This window comes from Tachysurus fulvidraco, chromosome 6 (assembly GCF_022655615.1).
Source record: "Tachysurus fulvidraco isolate hzauxx_2018 chromosome 6, HZAU_PFXX_2.0, whole genome shotgun sequence".
Taxonomy (NCBI): Eukaryota; Metazoa; Chordata; class Actinopteri; order Siluriformes; family Bagridae; genus Tachysurus; species Tachysurus fulvidraco.
In genome coordinates, this window is record NC_062523.1 from 30,960,055 (window position 1) to 30,977,554 (window position 17,500).

Genomic DNA, 17,500 nt, shown 5'->3' on the forward strand with positions numbered 1-17,500 from the left:
CGGTGAGCTCATTCGACCCGGAAAGCAAAGATATGCTCAAGATCATCTCTGTAATTAAAGGAACTGAAATGAACCCAAGTCACGAGGGCCGTGAGATCTGAACTGCTGAACTGTGGAGCATTAAAAAACTCCTCGAACTATCGTGTGTATCAAAACTCATACATTACTGAAAGCTTAGTGAGAAACATTCAAAAGAGTGACAGCTCTGTGGGTGGGAACACCTCGGTGATGACAGAGGGAAGACCTGAACAGCTGAGAACGGATAACGGCTATCGTAACTCAAAAAAAAAAAAAAAAACGTTAAATCTCAGGCATGAATACGGAGATTCGAGCACAGAAATAGGCGTCGTAGGTTATTAGGCCTAAAATTAATTTATTTAGATTAATTTAATTAATTTTCTAAATAGGTTAATAGATCAAAAATAAGGGGGAGTTCGTAACTACGCTCCGTCCTGCTGAAATAACGTTTAGACCGGAAACTTTGGCCTGAACTTTAAATTAGATGCGTTTATTAGCTATTTTAATTTAAATAATTAAACTCTTACCTTAGCAGCGATACGAAATCCCGTTAAATTCAACTTTAGATGGGCTTGGACCCAATTCCAACCACTTAGATGGTGGTTAAGAGGTTTTAAACCTATAATTTGCATAACTCCGCCCATAAAGTCAATTTTGGAGTACATTTTAACTAATAACTCCAGACTGACAAAAGATAGAGAAAAAGCGTTTTTTGCAGCATGTTAGTTATAATATAATGAATAAAATACAATATAAAATGAAAATTCACCCTCAGGGAGAAAATTAGGCCCGATTAAGGACCTGGGCTGGCCTCCCACTGTAAAAACTTAACTCAGCTGGGGATTATACTGTGATTATACTGATTATACTGTCATTATACTGATTATACTGTCATTTTGATAGGTTTATCCTTAAGAGTGCTACCCAGTAGAAGCTTGATGACCTGATTCGGGGTCATCCACTGGGGTCGGTGGGCTCCACACACTTCGCGGTGCACAGCGCTCTGCCCGAGTGGTCCCGGAAACCTTGCGGTGTTAACAGAAAGGACCACTGGCAGAGAGAGGTGAGTCGTGGTCTTCTACCGGTCTTTACCTCGTATAAATCTGTTGGAAATGTTTATGATTGTGTGATGGTTCAGGTCATGTGCAGCACTAACACTGTAATGTAAATAGGACTTTAAATTTAGTCATTGAATAAAATGATCTTTTATCTTAATATGTAAATAAATAAATAATTTATCCTATCATCGTGCTGCTCTAACACCTTATTATTGGACTTTAAATGTAATCGTTGTAATAAATAGGACTGATTTTATCTTAATTAATAAATAAGTCAAGAGGATTATTTTCTTAAAAAAAAATTATCTTAAAACAATTATCTTTTATCTCAATAAATAAATAAATAATTCGTTCAGTCGGCTATGGGACACGAGCCGAGGAGTGATCGACCTACGGCTAGCCGCCATGGGATGAGGGTGTATAGTAACGAAAGGCTGAAACACCATGTGACTCCGTGGTTTACTACCGATGACGACGTGTCTCAGGATGTCTTAGGGTCTCGTTCGGAAAGTGACGGTGGGGTAAAAGGTAAAATGGTGGATGAATAAGTGGAGCGTTAAGATGTTTAGTTTCAAACATCTGAACACGTGTAGAAAAGGAAGATGAGGCTGTTGTAACTTGGATCGTTCTAAACATGAGGTGCTGAGATCTCGTCCTTCGGTTAAGGTTCTGAATCTCCTCTCTGATACAAACATGAACCCAAATGGCGAGGTGTGAGATCCGGTGTGAGGTATGTTATGGATTTAAAGTTTTGGCTCCCTACCTTTTCTCCAAAGTACTCCACACACTTGACACAGACAGCAGTGAAGAGACAGATTACAAAATTAACACTTAACACTTAACATAGTGTACATGCACATGATATTACACACGTGATATTACAGCGGAAACAGGGACGGGGGGGTGTGTGTGTGTGTGTGTGTGTGTGTGTGTGTGTGTGTCCAAGTTAGAGTATCTATAAATCGGTGCAGTGAATACACACAATACACACAATACACACTCTAGGGTTGATGTACCTGGTAATCGAGTCCCACAGGCCTGTACTTTCTGTAGATTCACTCAGAAGATCTTCGCTGAATTTGTCCGGCTTTTTCTGAACCTTCATTCAGAAGTAAACAGATCACTTATGAAGCGTAATGGACATAAAGACATAATTATTACTGTACGGTTAATTTCTTCGTTATTAAAGTGGAAAAACCTGCAGCAGTCGGTGCAATATGGCAGGAATCTGAATCACTTTAACTGAATCACTTTAACTGAATCACTTTAACTGAATCACTTTAACTGAATCACTCAGATTTTCGTGCTGAATAATTCGGTATTTCTCTTGACACACGATCACAAGATCGAGCACAAACACTCACTCTGACTTTGATGATCTTGCTGTGAAAGCTGTTGAGCATCACTATAACGTCTCCAGCGTCTGCAGGCGAGTCGGTTCCGTCGTGCCTAACGTAACGGGATCGAGTGTTATTAGAGTAAGACATCTGAAGCGATCACATCGTGCTGCAGTGTCACAGGTTAAGATTAACTACTGTTTTTGTGCGTTTGTCCGACTTCACACACACAACGGTGTTCAAGAACACACAATTTCTCCACCAGGTTAAGCATCTCGGTGGTTATGATGTCACTGCCGGGCCCTTGAACAAGGCCCTTAACCCACAACTGGGTTACTGTATGTGATTTCAGAGCTCAGCCTCCAAAGAACCACCTCAAGCCAAAAGGGAGAGAAAGAAAAATCCCTACATTTACAAATTGCCAGGCGTCGGGTGTTTAATATAAAAGCCGTACGTTCACTTTCGGATGAAGCAGAACTCGTTAGTTTTAGGTGTTTGTACACACATTAGTTCTCAGTGTCCATGTCCATAAATCACAGACACGGCCTTCGTGGGCCGTTATAAGAGGAATAAACCTCCATTTAGAGCCACATAATGGGATTCTTTCTTCCCTACTCACGCTTGGATCTGATAAATGTCTTCAGAACGTCCTTTACGCAACCTCAGGATCCAGGCACCGGGGTTAGCCTTCAGCTGGAAGTATCCCTGAGAGACACATTAGAAAGAGCATAAAGAAGACATGAGAATTAATAAGAGATGCATGAAAACACATTCTATCCATTCAGAGCAAATTAAGAGTTTTCAGCATGTAATATTATATATTATTACATTAAGCTGCAGTACTTTGATGTCTTCATATGAAAATATGAAAAAAAAAAAAATATATATATATATGTATATATGTATGTATGTCATAGTATGGGGGGCACGGTGGCTTAGTGGTTAGCACGTTTGCCTCACACCTCCAGGGTCGGGGGTTCGATTCCCGCCTCCGCCTTGTGTGTGTGGAGTTTGCATGTTCTCCCCATACCTCGGGGGTTTCCTCCGGGTACTCCGGTTTCCTCCCCCGGTCCAAAGACATGCATGGTAGGTTGATTGGCGTCTCTGGAAAATTGTCCGTAGTGTGTGTGAGTGTGTGAGTGAATGAGAGTGTGTGTGTGCCCTGTGATGGGTTGGCACTCCGTCCAGGGTGTATCCTGCCTCGATGCCCGATGACGCCTGAGATAGACACAGGCTCCCCGTGACCCGAGAAGTTTGGATAAGCGGTAGAAGATGAATGAATGAATGTATGTATAAGTCTACTTTACAGGTAAAATGAAGCATTGATTCAGTCTGATTTGGGAAACCAACCCAACCCCACAAACCCATACGTTCGGTCTTACCAGGTTGGCCATGACAATGGTGTCGTGCATGAGCGGCTCCTGCTTCATGCCGAGCGTAAACTGCAGTCCTCGTGGAGGCTGACCTGTGGACAGGTCAAAACAGTGACCCTCCAGCAGCAGATACTCCAGTTCATACTCTGCTTTTACGACACCTCTGACCTGAGAGCGCAACACAGAGAAGTTGAATGCACATCAGTTTCAAAACTGCTCGATCTTTTAGGTCTAAAAGCTTCTCCAAGTTTAACGAGGAACACGGCCGTTTTTGTCACGAGTACCTCTTGTAGGTGAATGTTGTCCAGGTCATATGGGCTCTGGACCGCTTCCACCATCCAGCTCTCAGGTGTGATCATGTTCAGCGTAAGCAGCGGGGACTCCGGGATCTCGGTGAAGCGAGCCGTCGGCCCTGGCGACAGGGTGTCGTTCCCGAAGAAAGCCAAATCAGCTTCCATAACGAAACGATAGAAGCTGCCACAGACATGGAGAATTTTTTTATATCTTATAAGAGTTCACAAGTTTACAGTCTATATAAAACACTATATACACGCATTGTGAGTGTGTGTGTGTGTGTGTGTGTGCACATGGTGTGTGTTTGTGTATGTGTGTGCGCATGTGTGTGTGTTTTGACACAAGTGTAAGAGTTCTGTCTCTCACCTCTTCAGGGGCATCTCTGACAGCTTGGCTCTGCAGTTCATGAACAACTGAAGCCTCACATTTACCACCTGACCAAGCACCTGCAGGGGGCGAGCACACGTACACACACACACACACACACACACACACACGTACACACGCACGCACACGTGTGCACACACACATGCACGAACAAACACGCACACACACATACACATACACACGCGCACACACACACGCACACACAAACACGTACACGCACGCACACACGCGCGCACACACACACACAAACAAACATGTGCACACACATACATACACACACAAACACGTACACACATGCACACACATACGCACGCACACACAAACACGTACACACACACACGCACACACACAAACACATACACACATGCGCACACACACGTACACACACCCGCACAAACACGCACACACATACATACACACACACACACACACACACACACGCACGATCAGTACTCACATTGCACAGAAGGAGTATAACATTCTCTCCTAACACACACACACAGCACTTACAATCAATAACGGGGCCAACTTCTGAGCCTCCCTCGTGAGAGGATCCACAGTTGCAACCACATCAAAAAACACCTCATCTTCCCGTGGAGAAAGGTGCAAAACACTACAAGCAAGGGGGAAAAAATCAAAGGAGCTGAAATTTTGGCACGTAGCTTTTCATTTAACGTGCCTAGAATCAATAAGGAAAGAAAAAAATAGTTTACCTGTGTTTGTCTTTCACAAATTTAATATCTTTCCTGGCCTCTGTTTTGGGTGCAGCTGAGAGCAGAGCATCCACTTTCATAATGAGATCACACGCACTGTGGAGAAAGACAAAGATTTGTTTTATATTCACACTCACATTTGAACACGTAAAAAAAAAAACACGTTTTTATATAAACCTAAAATACTATCATCTTTAAATTTTAAAGCGCTAGGCTCTAAAGTTCCACTAGAGGGAGAAAGAGAGCATTAATCTCATTTACCATTAAATATACCAACAATGTGCTAATAAAATTAATCAAAAACGTAAACTTCAAACGTTCAGTGTGTTAATTTTGTATAAAAGCTGGACAGATTTTTTTAGCTGTAATATTAAACTGGACAGATTAATTATTAATGAGCTCTGATAGCTACTCTGTTCAGGGAAGTTCTAATAAATCATATCTTCTACAGTAAGAGCCTCTACACAGATGCTCTGATTAATAATAAACAGATTTACAAAAGATCAACAGTGAAATATATAACGCGTCTCGTTGCAACAAGTGTTGTAAGCTCTTTGTGACGAGAGAGTGTGTGTGTGTGTGTGTGAGGGAGAGCGGGAGAGAGAGTGTGTGTGTGAGTGAGAGGGAGAGAGAGAGCGTAAGAGAGTGTGTGTGCGAGGGAGAGGGAGAGAGAAAGAGAGAGCAAGTGTGAGAGTGAGTGAGAGAGAGAGATTTAGAGACAGTGTGTGAGTGATTGAGAGAAAGAGAGTGTGTGACAGAAAGAGTGTGTGTGTGTGTGTGTGTGAGAGAGAGAGAGAGAGAGAGAGAGAGAGAGAAAGAGAGTGTGTGACAGAAAGAGAGAGAGAGAGAGTGTGTGTGTGTGTGTGTGTGTGTGTGTGTGTGTGTGTGTGTGTGTGTGTGTGTGTGTGTGTGTGTGTGTGTGAGAGAGAGAGAGAGAGAGAGAGAGAAAGAGAGTGTGTGACAGAAAGAGTGTGTGTGAGAGAGAGAAAGAGAGTGTGTGACAGTGTGTGTGTGTGTGTGTGTGTGTGTGTGTGTGTGTGTGTGTGTGTGTGTGTGTGTGTGTGTGTGTGTGTGAGCGAGAGACAGACTCCAGGCCATTACATTGCTGTTATACAGAAATAATTCACTCCTCAGGACTTTTATCTTGTGTTCTATTTGTTTGAACCAATCAGAATGAATCTAAATTCACACATTTAAATATCGATGTTTAAAGTGTTTATTGTGGAACACTAAGTGTTTATTGTGGAACACTAAGTGTTTATTGTGGAACGCTCTAAGTGTTTATTGTGGAACACTAAGTGTTTATTGTGGAACGCTCTAAGTGTTTATTGTGGAACGCTCTAAGTGTTTATTGTGGAACGCTCTAAGTGTTTATTGTGGAACGCTCTAAGTGTTTATTGTGGAACGCTCTAAGTGTTTATTGTGGAACGCTCTAAGTGTTTATTGTGGAACGCTCTAAGTGTTTATTGTGGAAGACTATAAGTGTTTATTGTGGAAGACTATAAGTGTTTATTGTGGAACACTATAAGTGTTTATTGTGGACCACACTGCACATGGACTACACATGACTAACCCCAGTGTTTAGTGATGTGAGACTGTTGTTTAATTAAGAGACAGGAAGCAGCTCCGTACTTTTTGGGTGTCGAGCTCATTTGCTTCACTTTAGTCTTGATCTTATCTGAGGTGCTGAGTGTGAGTTTCTCCAGCAAGTGGAAGTCGTCCATGCTGAACTCCTCTTCTTCTGCGAACGGACCCAGGACCTGGCGAACGACAGGAAACACACATCAGTGTGACACACACACACAGATCAACTTTCAATGTCCCTAAGTGAAAGAATACGATAGAGCAAGGATAAAGAAAATGATAGAAGGAAGTCTGTTCCTGTCGGAGTCGGAGATTAATAATGATGTTCTATCGACATCAAAGCAATAGAACTGTACGGCCCATCGTTTTAATGCTCGTCCGTTGTGGCTTAATTAATATTACTTGTTCTTGGGTGGATTATGAAGCCTTACATGATCATCAGCCAACGATGACGGTGCCATAATTCGGGTCCCGTTTTACACGTTTTTTGTTTTTTTTCTTGAGATTCACCAAACGCTGTTTGATTGCCATTGATTTTAACTTTAATTTATTAATGAATCCTTTCAGGCCCTCTGTAACGAAGCAGCGTTAGGGAACTCGGTGTGTAAAATTAGCTGCGCTTGTCCTTTAAGGCTTCTACAGTAGGTCTGGAGTGTGGACATATGAAGTGTCAGGAAGGTCTCGTGCTGAGGCCTGTCTGGGCTTTCACACTATTAGAAAGGCTGAGAGACGACGGTGTCTGTAACACCGTGCACACACTCACCTGTGACCTTGAAGGAGAACGTTGCATACTGAGTATTTACAAGGAGGGAGGATTGAGATGCCAGGCCATGTGGCAATAGGAGCCAGACAGGGCCACAGATCATCAATACTCTCACTCACTCTTACTCATCTTCTACCGCTTATCCGAACGTCTCGGGTCACGGGGAGCCTGTGCCTATCTCAGGCGTCATCGGGCATCGAGGCAGGATACACCCTGGACGGAGTGCCAACCCATCACACGGCACACACACACTCTCATTCACTCACACACACACACACACACACACACACACACACACACACACACACACACACACTACGGACAATTTTCCAGAGATGCCAATCAACCTACCATGCATGTCTTTGTACCGGGGGAGGAAACCGGAGTACCCGGAGGAAACCCCGAGGCACGGGGAGAACATGCAAACTCCACACACACAAGGTGGAGGCGGGAATCGAACCCCCAACCCTGGAGGTGTGAGGTGAACGTGCTAACCGCTAAGCCACCGTGCCCCCTATCATCAATACTCACTTCAGTCAATATGTGGACACATTTATTGTTATTTTAGCTGTTAGATTGTAGAATAAATTTTACATCCGATTCTGGTAAACACTTTGGAGATTAGTGCGTTTTTTTAATACGCGTTCCCTTTGTACCAGAAGTAATCTGGCTTTTCGGCCATTTCCCGGACAGACGCGTGTTGTTCCGTCACCGTTTCACTTCAAGCTCATGAAAGAAATGGAGTTGATTTTATGTGTGGCATCTCCAAACGTGTGGCATCTCCAAATAACTGTCCCATGAGCCGCCACCGCTAGTGAAGATCAGACATCCGAGACACGACTATTTATAAAAAGAAAGAATGCACACCGGTGAGCTCGTGGAACACCAAAAGCTTCGTTGGATGACAGAAGAAACCTTTCCCCTGTTCGGTCACTGCGAATGATCCGTCACTACAGAAACACTAACTTTAGTACAGGAGCATTCATCGAAGTCCTTGAAGTGGCGCCGCTCGGAGCTGCCGTTATAGAATACAAACGACGTCCGATCGATCGAGATGGAGAATTTTACACCGCTGTGGAATAATTACAATTTAGTTTTGTGAAGAAAACATCCCCGAAGATGTCTCGGACCGAAGGTACTCAAATCAGCCGACCGATCGGTTTCCAGATAAAACTATGTGATGCAGTTTAAAGGCAAAGGGTTGCCATGTTTGTTATTTTTAAAATATAGTATTTTACTACAGTGCAATCAATGCAAAAAAAAAAAACAATGCAATCTTTGGCTCATTATATATCATGCAGCATTATCAGTAGACCGTCTGTAAACTAGACTCACCCTGCCGTTACTGACCACAGCCGTCTGACCTGCCTTCACCTTCAGGACCTCCTGACAGAATCTCTGCTGGCTGTGCAAAAAGCCCAACTCCATAGTGTTGAACTTCTTCTCAAAGGCATCCTGGTCCATGTCCTACAGCACAGAAATACATATTGTACACATATTAATCTATGGGGCTGATCGATAAATGTAAGACACACAGACATTTATCTAAGCAATATTCATTCATTCATTTTCTACCTCTTATCCAAACTTAGCGTCATCGGGCATCGAGGCAGGATACACACTGGACGGAGTGCCAACCCATCACAGGGCACACACACACTCTCATTCACACACATACACACGCTACGGACAATTTTCCAGAGATGCCAATCAACCTACCATGCATGTCTTTGGACCGGGGGAGGAAACCGGAGTACCCTGAGGAAACCCCCGAGGCACGGGGAGAACATGCAAACTCCACACACACGAGGCGGAGGCGGGAATCGAACCCCCGACCCTGGAGGTGTGAGGTGAACGTGCTAACTGCTAATCCACCGTGACCCCCTTAAGGAAAAATATTTATGGAAAATATGCCTTGCTCAAAGGCCCGAGACTCGAACCCACAAACTCTCTAACCCCCCTGTGAGTCGAATGCATAAGCAGTGACAGATAAAATAAAGTAACGTCAGCACTACTAACATTTAAGAGTAGATCTTTAATCTTGGTGCCCTGTGTGAGGAGTTGTACAGTGTCTTCTTTGAGAAGCTTTAGTGTGAACTGTAGGGTGTTCTTGGTGCTCTGTGTGACGAACGAGGCCCAGATGCCTCTGTATAAGCCGCTGTTGTCTTCTGTGGGCCGGACGCTGGGGTTATTAATCACACCGACACGGCTACTGGAACTACTGGACTTCTGCAAGCAAACAAATTAAAGGTTAATGATGCAAAGAGAACAGCAATAAAACTTTTCAAACATAAACAAAGGAGTCACAGCATCTACATTGGTCTAATGTGAAATTTTATATATTTATATTTATAATATTTAGGGAATTTTATTTTTATTATTATGGAGTTCCATTGCATCTGCAAATTCATTCATTCATTCATTCATTCATTTCCTACCGCTTATCCGAACTTCTCGGGTCACGGGGAGCCTGTGCCTATGTCAGGCGTCATCGGGCATCGAGGCAGGATACACCCTGGACGGAGTGCCGACCCATCACAGGGCACACACACTCTCATTCACTCACACACTCACACACTACGGACAATTTTCCAGAGATGCCAATCAACCTACCATGCATGTCTTTGGACCGGGGGAGGAAACCGGAGTACCCGGAGGAAACCCCCGAGGCACGGGGAGAACATGCAAACTCCACACACACGAGGCAGAGACGGGAATCGAACCCCACGACCCTGCAGGTGTGAGGTGGACGTACTAACCGCTAAGCCACCACGCGCCACCCCCCCCCCCCCGCCTCTGCAAATTGACTCATTAAAATATTTTTTAAAAATGAGAATAAAACCTCTTCACTTTACACCATACACTCGACACCACTACCACGTTAATCTAACGAAAGACGACGTGCGATGTGTGTTTTATTTATTTATTTATTTGCACTTTAGTGGAGCTTTGCAAACAAATTGCAAACAAAAGCAAGAGCTCACCATATGTTTTAATGCATTTAGCAGAATCTGCCTTCCGGAGGCTCGCTCAAGATCCGCAACAATCCAAAAGGTCGCTCCGTACACCACGTCCTCTTCTACAGCAAAACAACAGCACGTTAAAAACTTCTGCAGCGAAACGTCGCACATCGATTTTTGTGGAAATCGACGTGTTTACAGTCACGTGTATCTAATCCGAGACAAATCAACCGATGATAATAAAAATTAAAAAGAAGGCAAACACCAAACAGACCATGTGACAAACACAGACATGAAGATCAGCTAAAAACTAAACCTTTTCTTCTTACTGACCCTTACCGTGCTTTGTGAAATACTTCATTCTCTTTGAGACGACAGCTGTCTTGTCCTTGGAGTCCAGAAACGAGAACATGGTTGAATCGTCCCAGTCGTCGGCAACTGCGGGTTTTTAGAGATAAACAAAGTTTATCTCTAAACAAAGTACAAAGAGGAACGTAGAAGGTGCCGGTGCTACAGGTGACGTTAATGACGTCAGTGTTACCTGGAGATGCTGTGAAGTCCAGATATCTCCTGTCTGAGCTTAGAATAAGAGGGTTGATGCGTGGAACTACATTAGGCTGCTCCATCAGGAAGTCAACCACGTCCGTACCTTCAGAGATCTGACCCTGGTAATTGGAAGACGAGCAAAAAAAAAATTACAAGATGTTACATGTTAATTAAAGGTGGGGTCTCCGATTTTTGAGAAATGCTTCAGAAAACCGAGTCGGGCCGAATAATAAACAAATCAAAAACAAAAATCAAAACAACCGTGTAGCCGATGAGCAGAAAGGGGCGGGGCTTGTCGATATGGGCGGAGAGAGTGTTCAGTGCACATGTGTGACATTAGCAGAAAGCGGTTTTAACATCGACATGGAGGATAAAAACAAAGAAAGAAAGAGAAGAAAGACTTACGATAAGGACAAGAAGTAGGACGTGTTAATATAGGATCAGCTTTCCAGCGCTGGAGAGAACTGAAGGAGCAGGAAGTCGGCCACATATTCACAGGTTGGAGTTTCCCGAGTCAATAACTCCTGAGCTAAACGCTGTTACTACACAAATAACACCTCTTTTCTATCGTAGTAATGTAGAGAGGCAGCTACAACCGCGTTTTGTGTAGTAACAGCGTTTAGCTCAGGAGTTATCGACTCGGGAAACTCCCACCTGTGAATATGTGGCCGACTTTACTTAAGACGCCGAGGCGCTTTTTTCCTTCTCGATAGGTGAGTAACGTTGGTTTTGCTTTGTTACACAGAACTAATATATGCCTTTGTCCTTTACATAATTACACGTTTCTTTCTGTTAGTCGCCTGGGTTACGTATGTATGTGTGGGCGGAGCTATCGATACAGGGGTGGGACCCGTTTGGGTTAGGGGCGTGTCTGTTTTGGTGATTTCAAATGTCAACATTGGCTTTCAAACATCGGAGACCTCACCTTTAATCTATTATCTGGCACCTGGAAATAATTAAAGCCTTGAAGTAAATAACACAGTATTTGTTTGCACGCCACCAAACATCAGGAGATGAAATGCTGATCATTTGGGAGGACTTCTTCTTCAAACACCAGATTCACATCTGCCCTGTGGAGACTGCTGGTGATGTGAATGGTAATGATGTGATGTGTTTATCCTGTCATCAGCTGCTGTTGTGCTCAATGGCCGGCATGTTCAGTACACCGGTAGTTTGTCTTGTGGACATTCCAAATAGTTTATGCCTAAAGGATACGATTTATTTTCTCAGCCTTAAAATCGAGATCTTCTCCCAAAGACAGCTCTCTGGTCTTCGTTTGGGTTTATCCTTTTTTTTTGTCTTTGGTCAATAGGCCAATCTAACCAAAATGGGTGGGTTTAAACAAAATGTATTTATCTAAACATTTATCTAAATGTATTCATCTAATCTAGATGTAAATATCAGTAAATAAAAGTTGGAGGGTTAGGGTTAGGGTTAGGGCCTTGCCAATACTTTAATAGGGTACTTTACATATAGGAAAGTATATACACTGTATACACACACACACACACACACACACACACACACACACACACACACACACACACATTTAAAGCAAACATTTGCTATTGAACTGCTATTAAAAAAAACCCAAAGTTTTCTTGCTGTTAAAATTTTATATTGAAATATTACATCTTTGGATGGTATTTCATTGATTTCATTAAATAATAAAAAAGTATACATTCAATACATACATTTATCTTCAAAAAAAAAAAAACATTTTAATTTTAGCATCAAATAATTTTATCATAATCATAATTTTATATATAACTTTTTATATGTAATAATTAAAATAATTAAAATAATTATATATTATAATATATATATAATAGGGGTTGGGGGTTAAGGTTATGGTCCTCTTTTGATTTTAAACCCAGATGTATATATATATATATAAAAATATATTTAATATTTTTGTTTTTTTGCAAAATATGCAAATGCAGACATCATTAATTAAATAAAGCCTTATTTGTAAATGTCAACTTTTAAACAATTCACATTCAGAAATGACTGATTTGTATGTAGTACTGTATGTTAAGAAGATTTGGATGCTGAATACCATGAAGACGGCTCTTTGGAAGAAGTTAGTGGCGTCCATGATGTGCTGGAGCAGGATGGTTTCTAATTCGTCTGGGTCCATCTCCTCGGTGCTGAGTGGAACCCCGTTAAACAGCCCCACAGGAAGAGCACCCAGCCCACTCTTTCTGTAGAAAACTGCCCCAGCCTAGAAGATCAAACCGGCATAAATGATCTCAATAAACTGGACACTTACTGGGACACCGAGTCTACGACTCCAAATAACTGGAGGTGTAAAACGACAAGCATATGATACCTTTCTTTTATCTTCATAGCTCGAATCCACCCCAAGGATTCTGGCAGCATTAGCTTTTGGAAATTTCTTCTTCAGATACGACGTGACGGCATCGACTGATAAGGAATCTCCGACATCCACTTTGTTATACATCTGTAAATGCATCGAGATTTAGATATCTGACAGCTCTATGAACGTCAGCTCATGCCTCTGAGATGATCTTGTATTCTGATGATATCATGGATCGAATGGATATTTCTAAACACATCAGAGTGCACGAAGGTAAACCGTCGTAAAGTCTTCGAGAAAAGAACAAGCAGAAAGCAGATCTACTCACAGACACCATGGATAAGAAAGCCTGGGTTAGGTCGTACTCGTCTGTTATATAGTTCAACACTCTGATGAAAGCAACACCGGCATCCGTGTAACCGTCGACCTTGTCGTCCGAGTTGACGACGAAGACGAATCCGATCCTGAAAGAAACGTGAAAAAAAGAAATTAACGTTTAGACAGAAATGAGCAGAAAGTATATCAAGAAATCAGCGATAGAGTTTCATTAATGTGCTGACTAGTGAGAACTGAGACAGACCTGAGAGGAATCTTGTGCTTGTAAAAGAGCTCGGCTAATCTGATTAGCTCAATGCTGTCTTCCTGAACTGGGTCAAGAAACAGAACCTGGTAAAATAAATAAATAAATAAATAAATAAATAAATAAAGTCGAATATAATATCGATAACTGGAATTGATGCAGAAAAATCAGCCATAGATAAAACTTCATATGTACACCATATCACCAAACAGATGTGGACACCTGACCAGATGTTATAATAAACTCCACTCTTCTGTGAAGGCTTTCCTCTAGATATTAGAGCATGACTGTGGGGACTTTCAGATAGAAGATACTTCTTTTGGGGTAAGATGTTGGTCGAGGAGGTCTGGGATGCGGTCGCTGTTCCAGTTCATCCCAAAAGGTGATCAATGAGGTTAAGGTGATGGATTTGGGCAGGACACAGAACGTCTTCTATACTGACCTCGTTTATGCACGAGGACTTTATTTATTCTGGAACAAAGATGATGGTGTGCTTTTAACTTTGTGGAAGAACCAGATATGGGCATGATGGTCAGGTGTCCACACCTGTGACTACTTTTTGCCATATATATATATATATAATTATATACACACAGACACACACACACACACACACACACACACACAGCACTTTAGTAGGAACACCATACTAATACTGGGTAGGGCCACCTGATGATGTAAACGCCTTTCAGTCATATTCATGCGGCGAGCGAGTAGATCAATGACCATGTCTCAAAGCCAGAGTCGTCTCAGACTGGTTTGATGGACATCTTCAGTGATCTTCAGTGTCTTTCCCAGACACCAGTTCTGAATCCAGTAGAGCACCTTTGGGATGTGATAAAACAGGAAATCCCGGCAAAACTTTTACAAGAATCTACAGTAATTTTGTGTCAACACGACTGGTCTGGAGACGACCCTGGCTTTGAGACATGGTTCATGATCTACTTCCAGCAAGAAGATAAATCACGGTCATGAACTCAGCGACAATGATCATTTTAATAGTCCGTGGCAAGGCAAGGTGTTCCTAATAAAGTGTCCATTGTGTTGAGAGTGTAATGGTAGTGTCGAACCTGCGTTAGATTCTAACTAACCAAATTGAAGAAGTTCCGGCGGATTTGTCGAATCACACCGGGAAAAGTGGCTCGGAGCAGCTCCTGAATGCTGGAGGGCCAGTTCCTGTACGTGGAGTCTGTCTCAATATCATTAATCCACTGAAATGTAAAAATAAATGTAAAATTATCCATGAATAATGCATTAAAATGCACGTTTTATCACTTAACCTGACATCACAGGTTATCGGCCTCACCATTATGGCAGAGTGACGGATGTCCAGAGCGTAGCTGTCCTCCACAGTGGTCACAGGAAGGCGCAGAAATTTGCCCATTGTAGTGCCGGTGATTCCGAGGTTATGAAGCCCCTCCAGAAGCTTTGCCTCTCCTCGGATGATGTCCAGAATGCTGCCGAGTGGAAATAGAGAAAGGTGGAGTAGCTATAGGGTTAGGGTTAATCCTAGCCCTAACCCTAACCCTAACCCTAACCCTAATTCTAACCCCAACCCTAAAAACCTAACCATAATCCTAACCCCAACCATAACCCTAATCGTAACCCCAACCCAAACATAACCATAATCCTAACCCCAACCATAACCCTAACCATAATCCTAACCCCAACCATAATCCTAACCATAACCCCAACTATAACCCTAACCATAATCCTAACCATAACCCTAACCATAATCCTAACCCTAACCATATCCCCAACCATAACCCTAACCATAACCCCAACTATAACCCTAACCATAACCCCAACTATAACCCTAACCCCAACCCCAACCCTAACCCTAACCATAACCCCAACCTTAACCTTAACCATAACCCTTTCTTTTAAAAGAAAAATGACAATATGATCCTGAGAAACTTTAAAAGATCTCAAGGACCTTTAAAAGGTCCAGGTACTGTCCGACTTGCTGAGTAAATGCAGAAATAATGAAGATCAAGAGGTGTAAATGTTTTGGCCTTAAATGAACTTAATTAATTACTTAATTAAAGGAACTCCATGTGTTCATAGCTGTTATTAACCCGTACACTACGATAAGGGTGTAGATGCCGAGGTCGTACCTGAAGGGGTTATGAAGGTCCAGATCGACGTGCATCCCGTTAATATAGAGACTAGCGTCACCAGGGTGAAGTCCCAAAGATTTGCTCAATCGCTGAGGAACAACGTAGAAGAACAAATCTAACTGTTATATTGTTATCTATTCAAAATAAGGTTCCTAGAGACACACGACGACAGGAACAAGGATGGACCTTGGATTTTTACAAGCAGCACCTTTTGGTTCTCCTCAATTTCTTTCCTCATTTCCTGGTTTACAGTCACTCTGGTCAGTGATCTGTGGGGACAGTAAAACATGCACAGTCACCATCGGCTCTCTCTAACGTCCACCGGTGAGTCATAAAACCACCCGCTTTTTAATCTCTAAAAATCTGCCCTCTTTAAGGAGTTATATCTGCTGACTCGACTCACTGTAAACAGCCACTGCCTCAGCACTTCTCCCGTGCAGCACATAAAGCTTTCCGAAGCACCGTCGCACAATAAAAATCGACTTGGCGACACCGAACAAGCCGACAGTGGAATCAGAAATCTTACACAGGATCAAAAGCAATTATTTTATTTATTTATTTATTTATTTTTTACCTTGCTTTGCTGGGGAAGTTTTGACTGAGATCTCGCATCAGTTTGAGGGAATCGAACTTCGGCGCCGACGTGATCCGGGTCGCCGCTTGGAAACTCAGGTCTGTCGGTAGAGAAGTAACAAGACACCAATTTAGTTTGTAGAAAGATCAGATTTTCATCAACTTTATCAGAAGAAAATAAAATATAATTAAACGTGTGTATGTGACAGATGAGGACACACACACACACACACACACACATTCACACACTCACACTCACACATTCACTCACACACTCACACACACACTCACACTCACACACTCACACGCCCACACGCACGCGAGACACACATCACGCACGCAGACACACCACGCCCGCACACAGTCACACCCACCCCCACACACACCACACGCACAACACACGCACAGGCACCACCCGCACAGGCACACACACGCACAGGCACACACACACAACGCACAGGCACACACACACACACAAGCACCACGCACAACACCACGCACACACACACGCACACAACACATCCCACACACACACGCACACGCATACCCCACACACGCACCACCCACACACGCATCAGCACACACACACACACACACACACACACACCACACACTCACACACGCCACACACACACTCAAGCAACGCACGCAGACACGCTCACGGCCAGACACGCACACGCCCACGCAGACACACACACGCACACACACACGCACACCACACAGCACACGCACACCACGCACACACACGCAACCACACACTCACACACACACGCACCACACTCACACCACACTCACACACACGCACCACCACACTCAACACACACTCACACCACCGCACACACACTCACTCACTCACACTCTCACTCACACACAC

At 43.1% G+C, this 17,500-nt stretch overlaps 1 protein-coding gene across 3 annotated transcripts in view; it reads right to left on the reverse strand.

The window, feature by feature from the left end:
* Positions 1-17,500, reverse strand: part of uggt2 (UDP-glucose glycoprotein glucosyltransferase 2) — a 31,736-nt gene that overhangs the window by 7,448 nt on the left and 6,788 nt on the right. For 2 of the 3 annotated variants that reach the window (XM_047814642.1, XM_027152491.2), the window contains 24 exons: positions 16,628-16,727; positions 16,262-16,322; positions 16,051-16,142; positions 15,240-15,390; positions 15,025-15,144; positions 13,934-14,019; positions 13,682-13,817; positions 13,366-13,497; positions 13,093-13,257; positions 11,029-11,152; positions 10,827-10,925; positions 10,512-10,606; positions 9,547-9,756; positions 8,863-8,994; positions 6,813-6,940; positions 5,181-5,276; positions 4,978-5,080; positions 4,447-4,526; positions 4,071-4,260; positions 3,796-3,954; positions 3,033-3,118; positions 2,441-2,525; positions 2,093-2,175; positions 1,840-1,863 (listed from right to left, as the gene is read on the reverse strand). In XM_047814642.1, coding sequence (XP_047670598.1) covers positions 1,840-1,863; positions 2,093-2,175; positions 2,441-2,525; positions 3,033-3,118; positions 3,796-3,954; positions 4,071-4,260; positions 4,447-4,526; positions 4,978-5,080; positions 5,181-5,276; positions 6,813-6,940; positions 8,863-8,994; positions 9,547-9,756; positions 10,512-10,606; positions 10,827-10,925; positions 11,029-11,152; positions 13,093-13,257; positions 13,366-13,497; positions 13,682-13,817; positions 13,934-14,019; positions 15,025-15,144; positions 15,240-15,390; positions 16,051-16,142; positions 16,262-16,322; positions 16,628-16,727 — 2,737 coding nt within the window. The remainder of the gene's footprint in view (positions 1-1,839; positions 1,864-2,092; positions 2,176-2,440; positions 2,526-3,032; positions 3,119-3,795; positions 3,955-4,070; positions 4,261-4,446; positions 4,527-4,977; positions 5,081-5,180; positions 5,277-6,812; positions 6,941-8,862; positions 8,995-9,546; positions 9,757-10,511; positions 10,607-10,826; positions 10,926-11,028; positions 11,153-13,092; positions 13,258-13,365; positions 13,498-13,681; positions 13,818-13,933; positions 14,020-15,024; positions 15,145-15,239; positions 15,391-16,050; positions 16,143-16,261; positions 16,323-16,627; positions 16,728-17,500) is intronic. The other variant, XM_047814643.1, reaches the window with a different exon arrangement.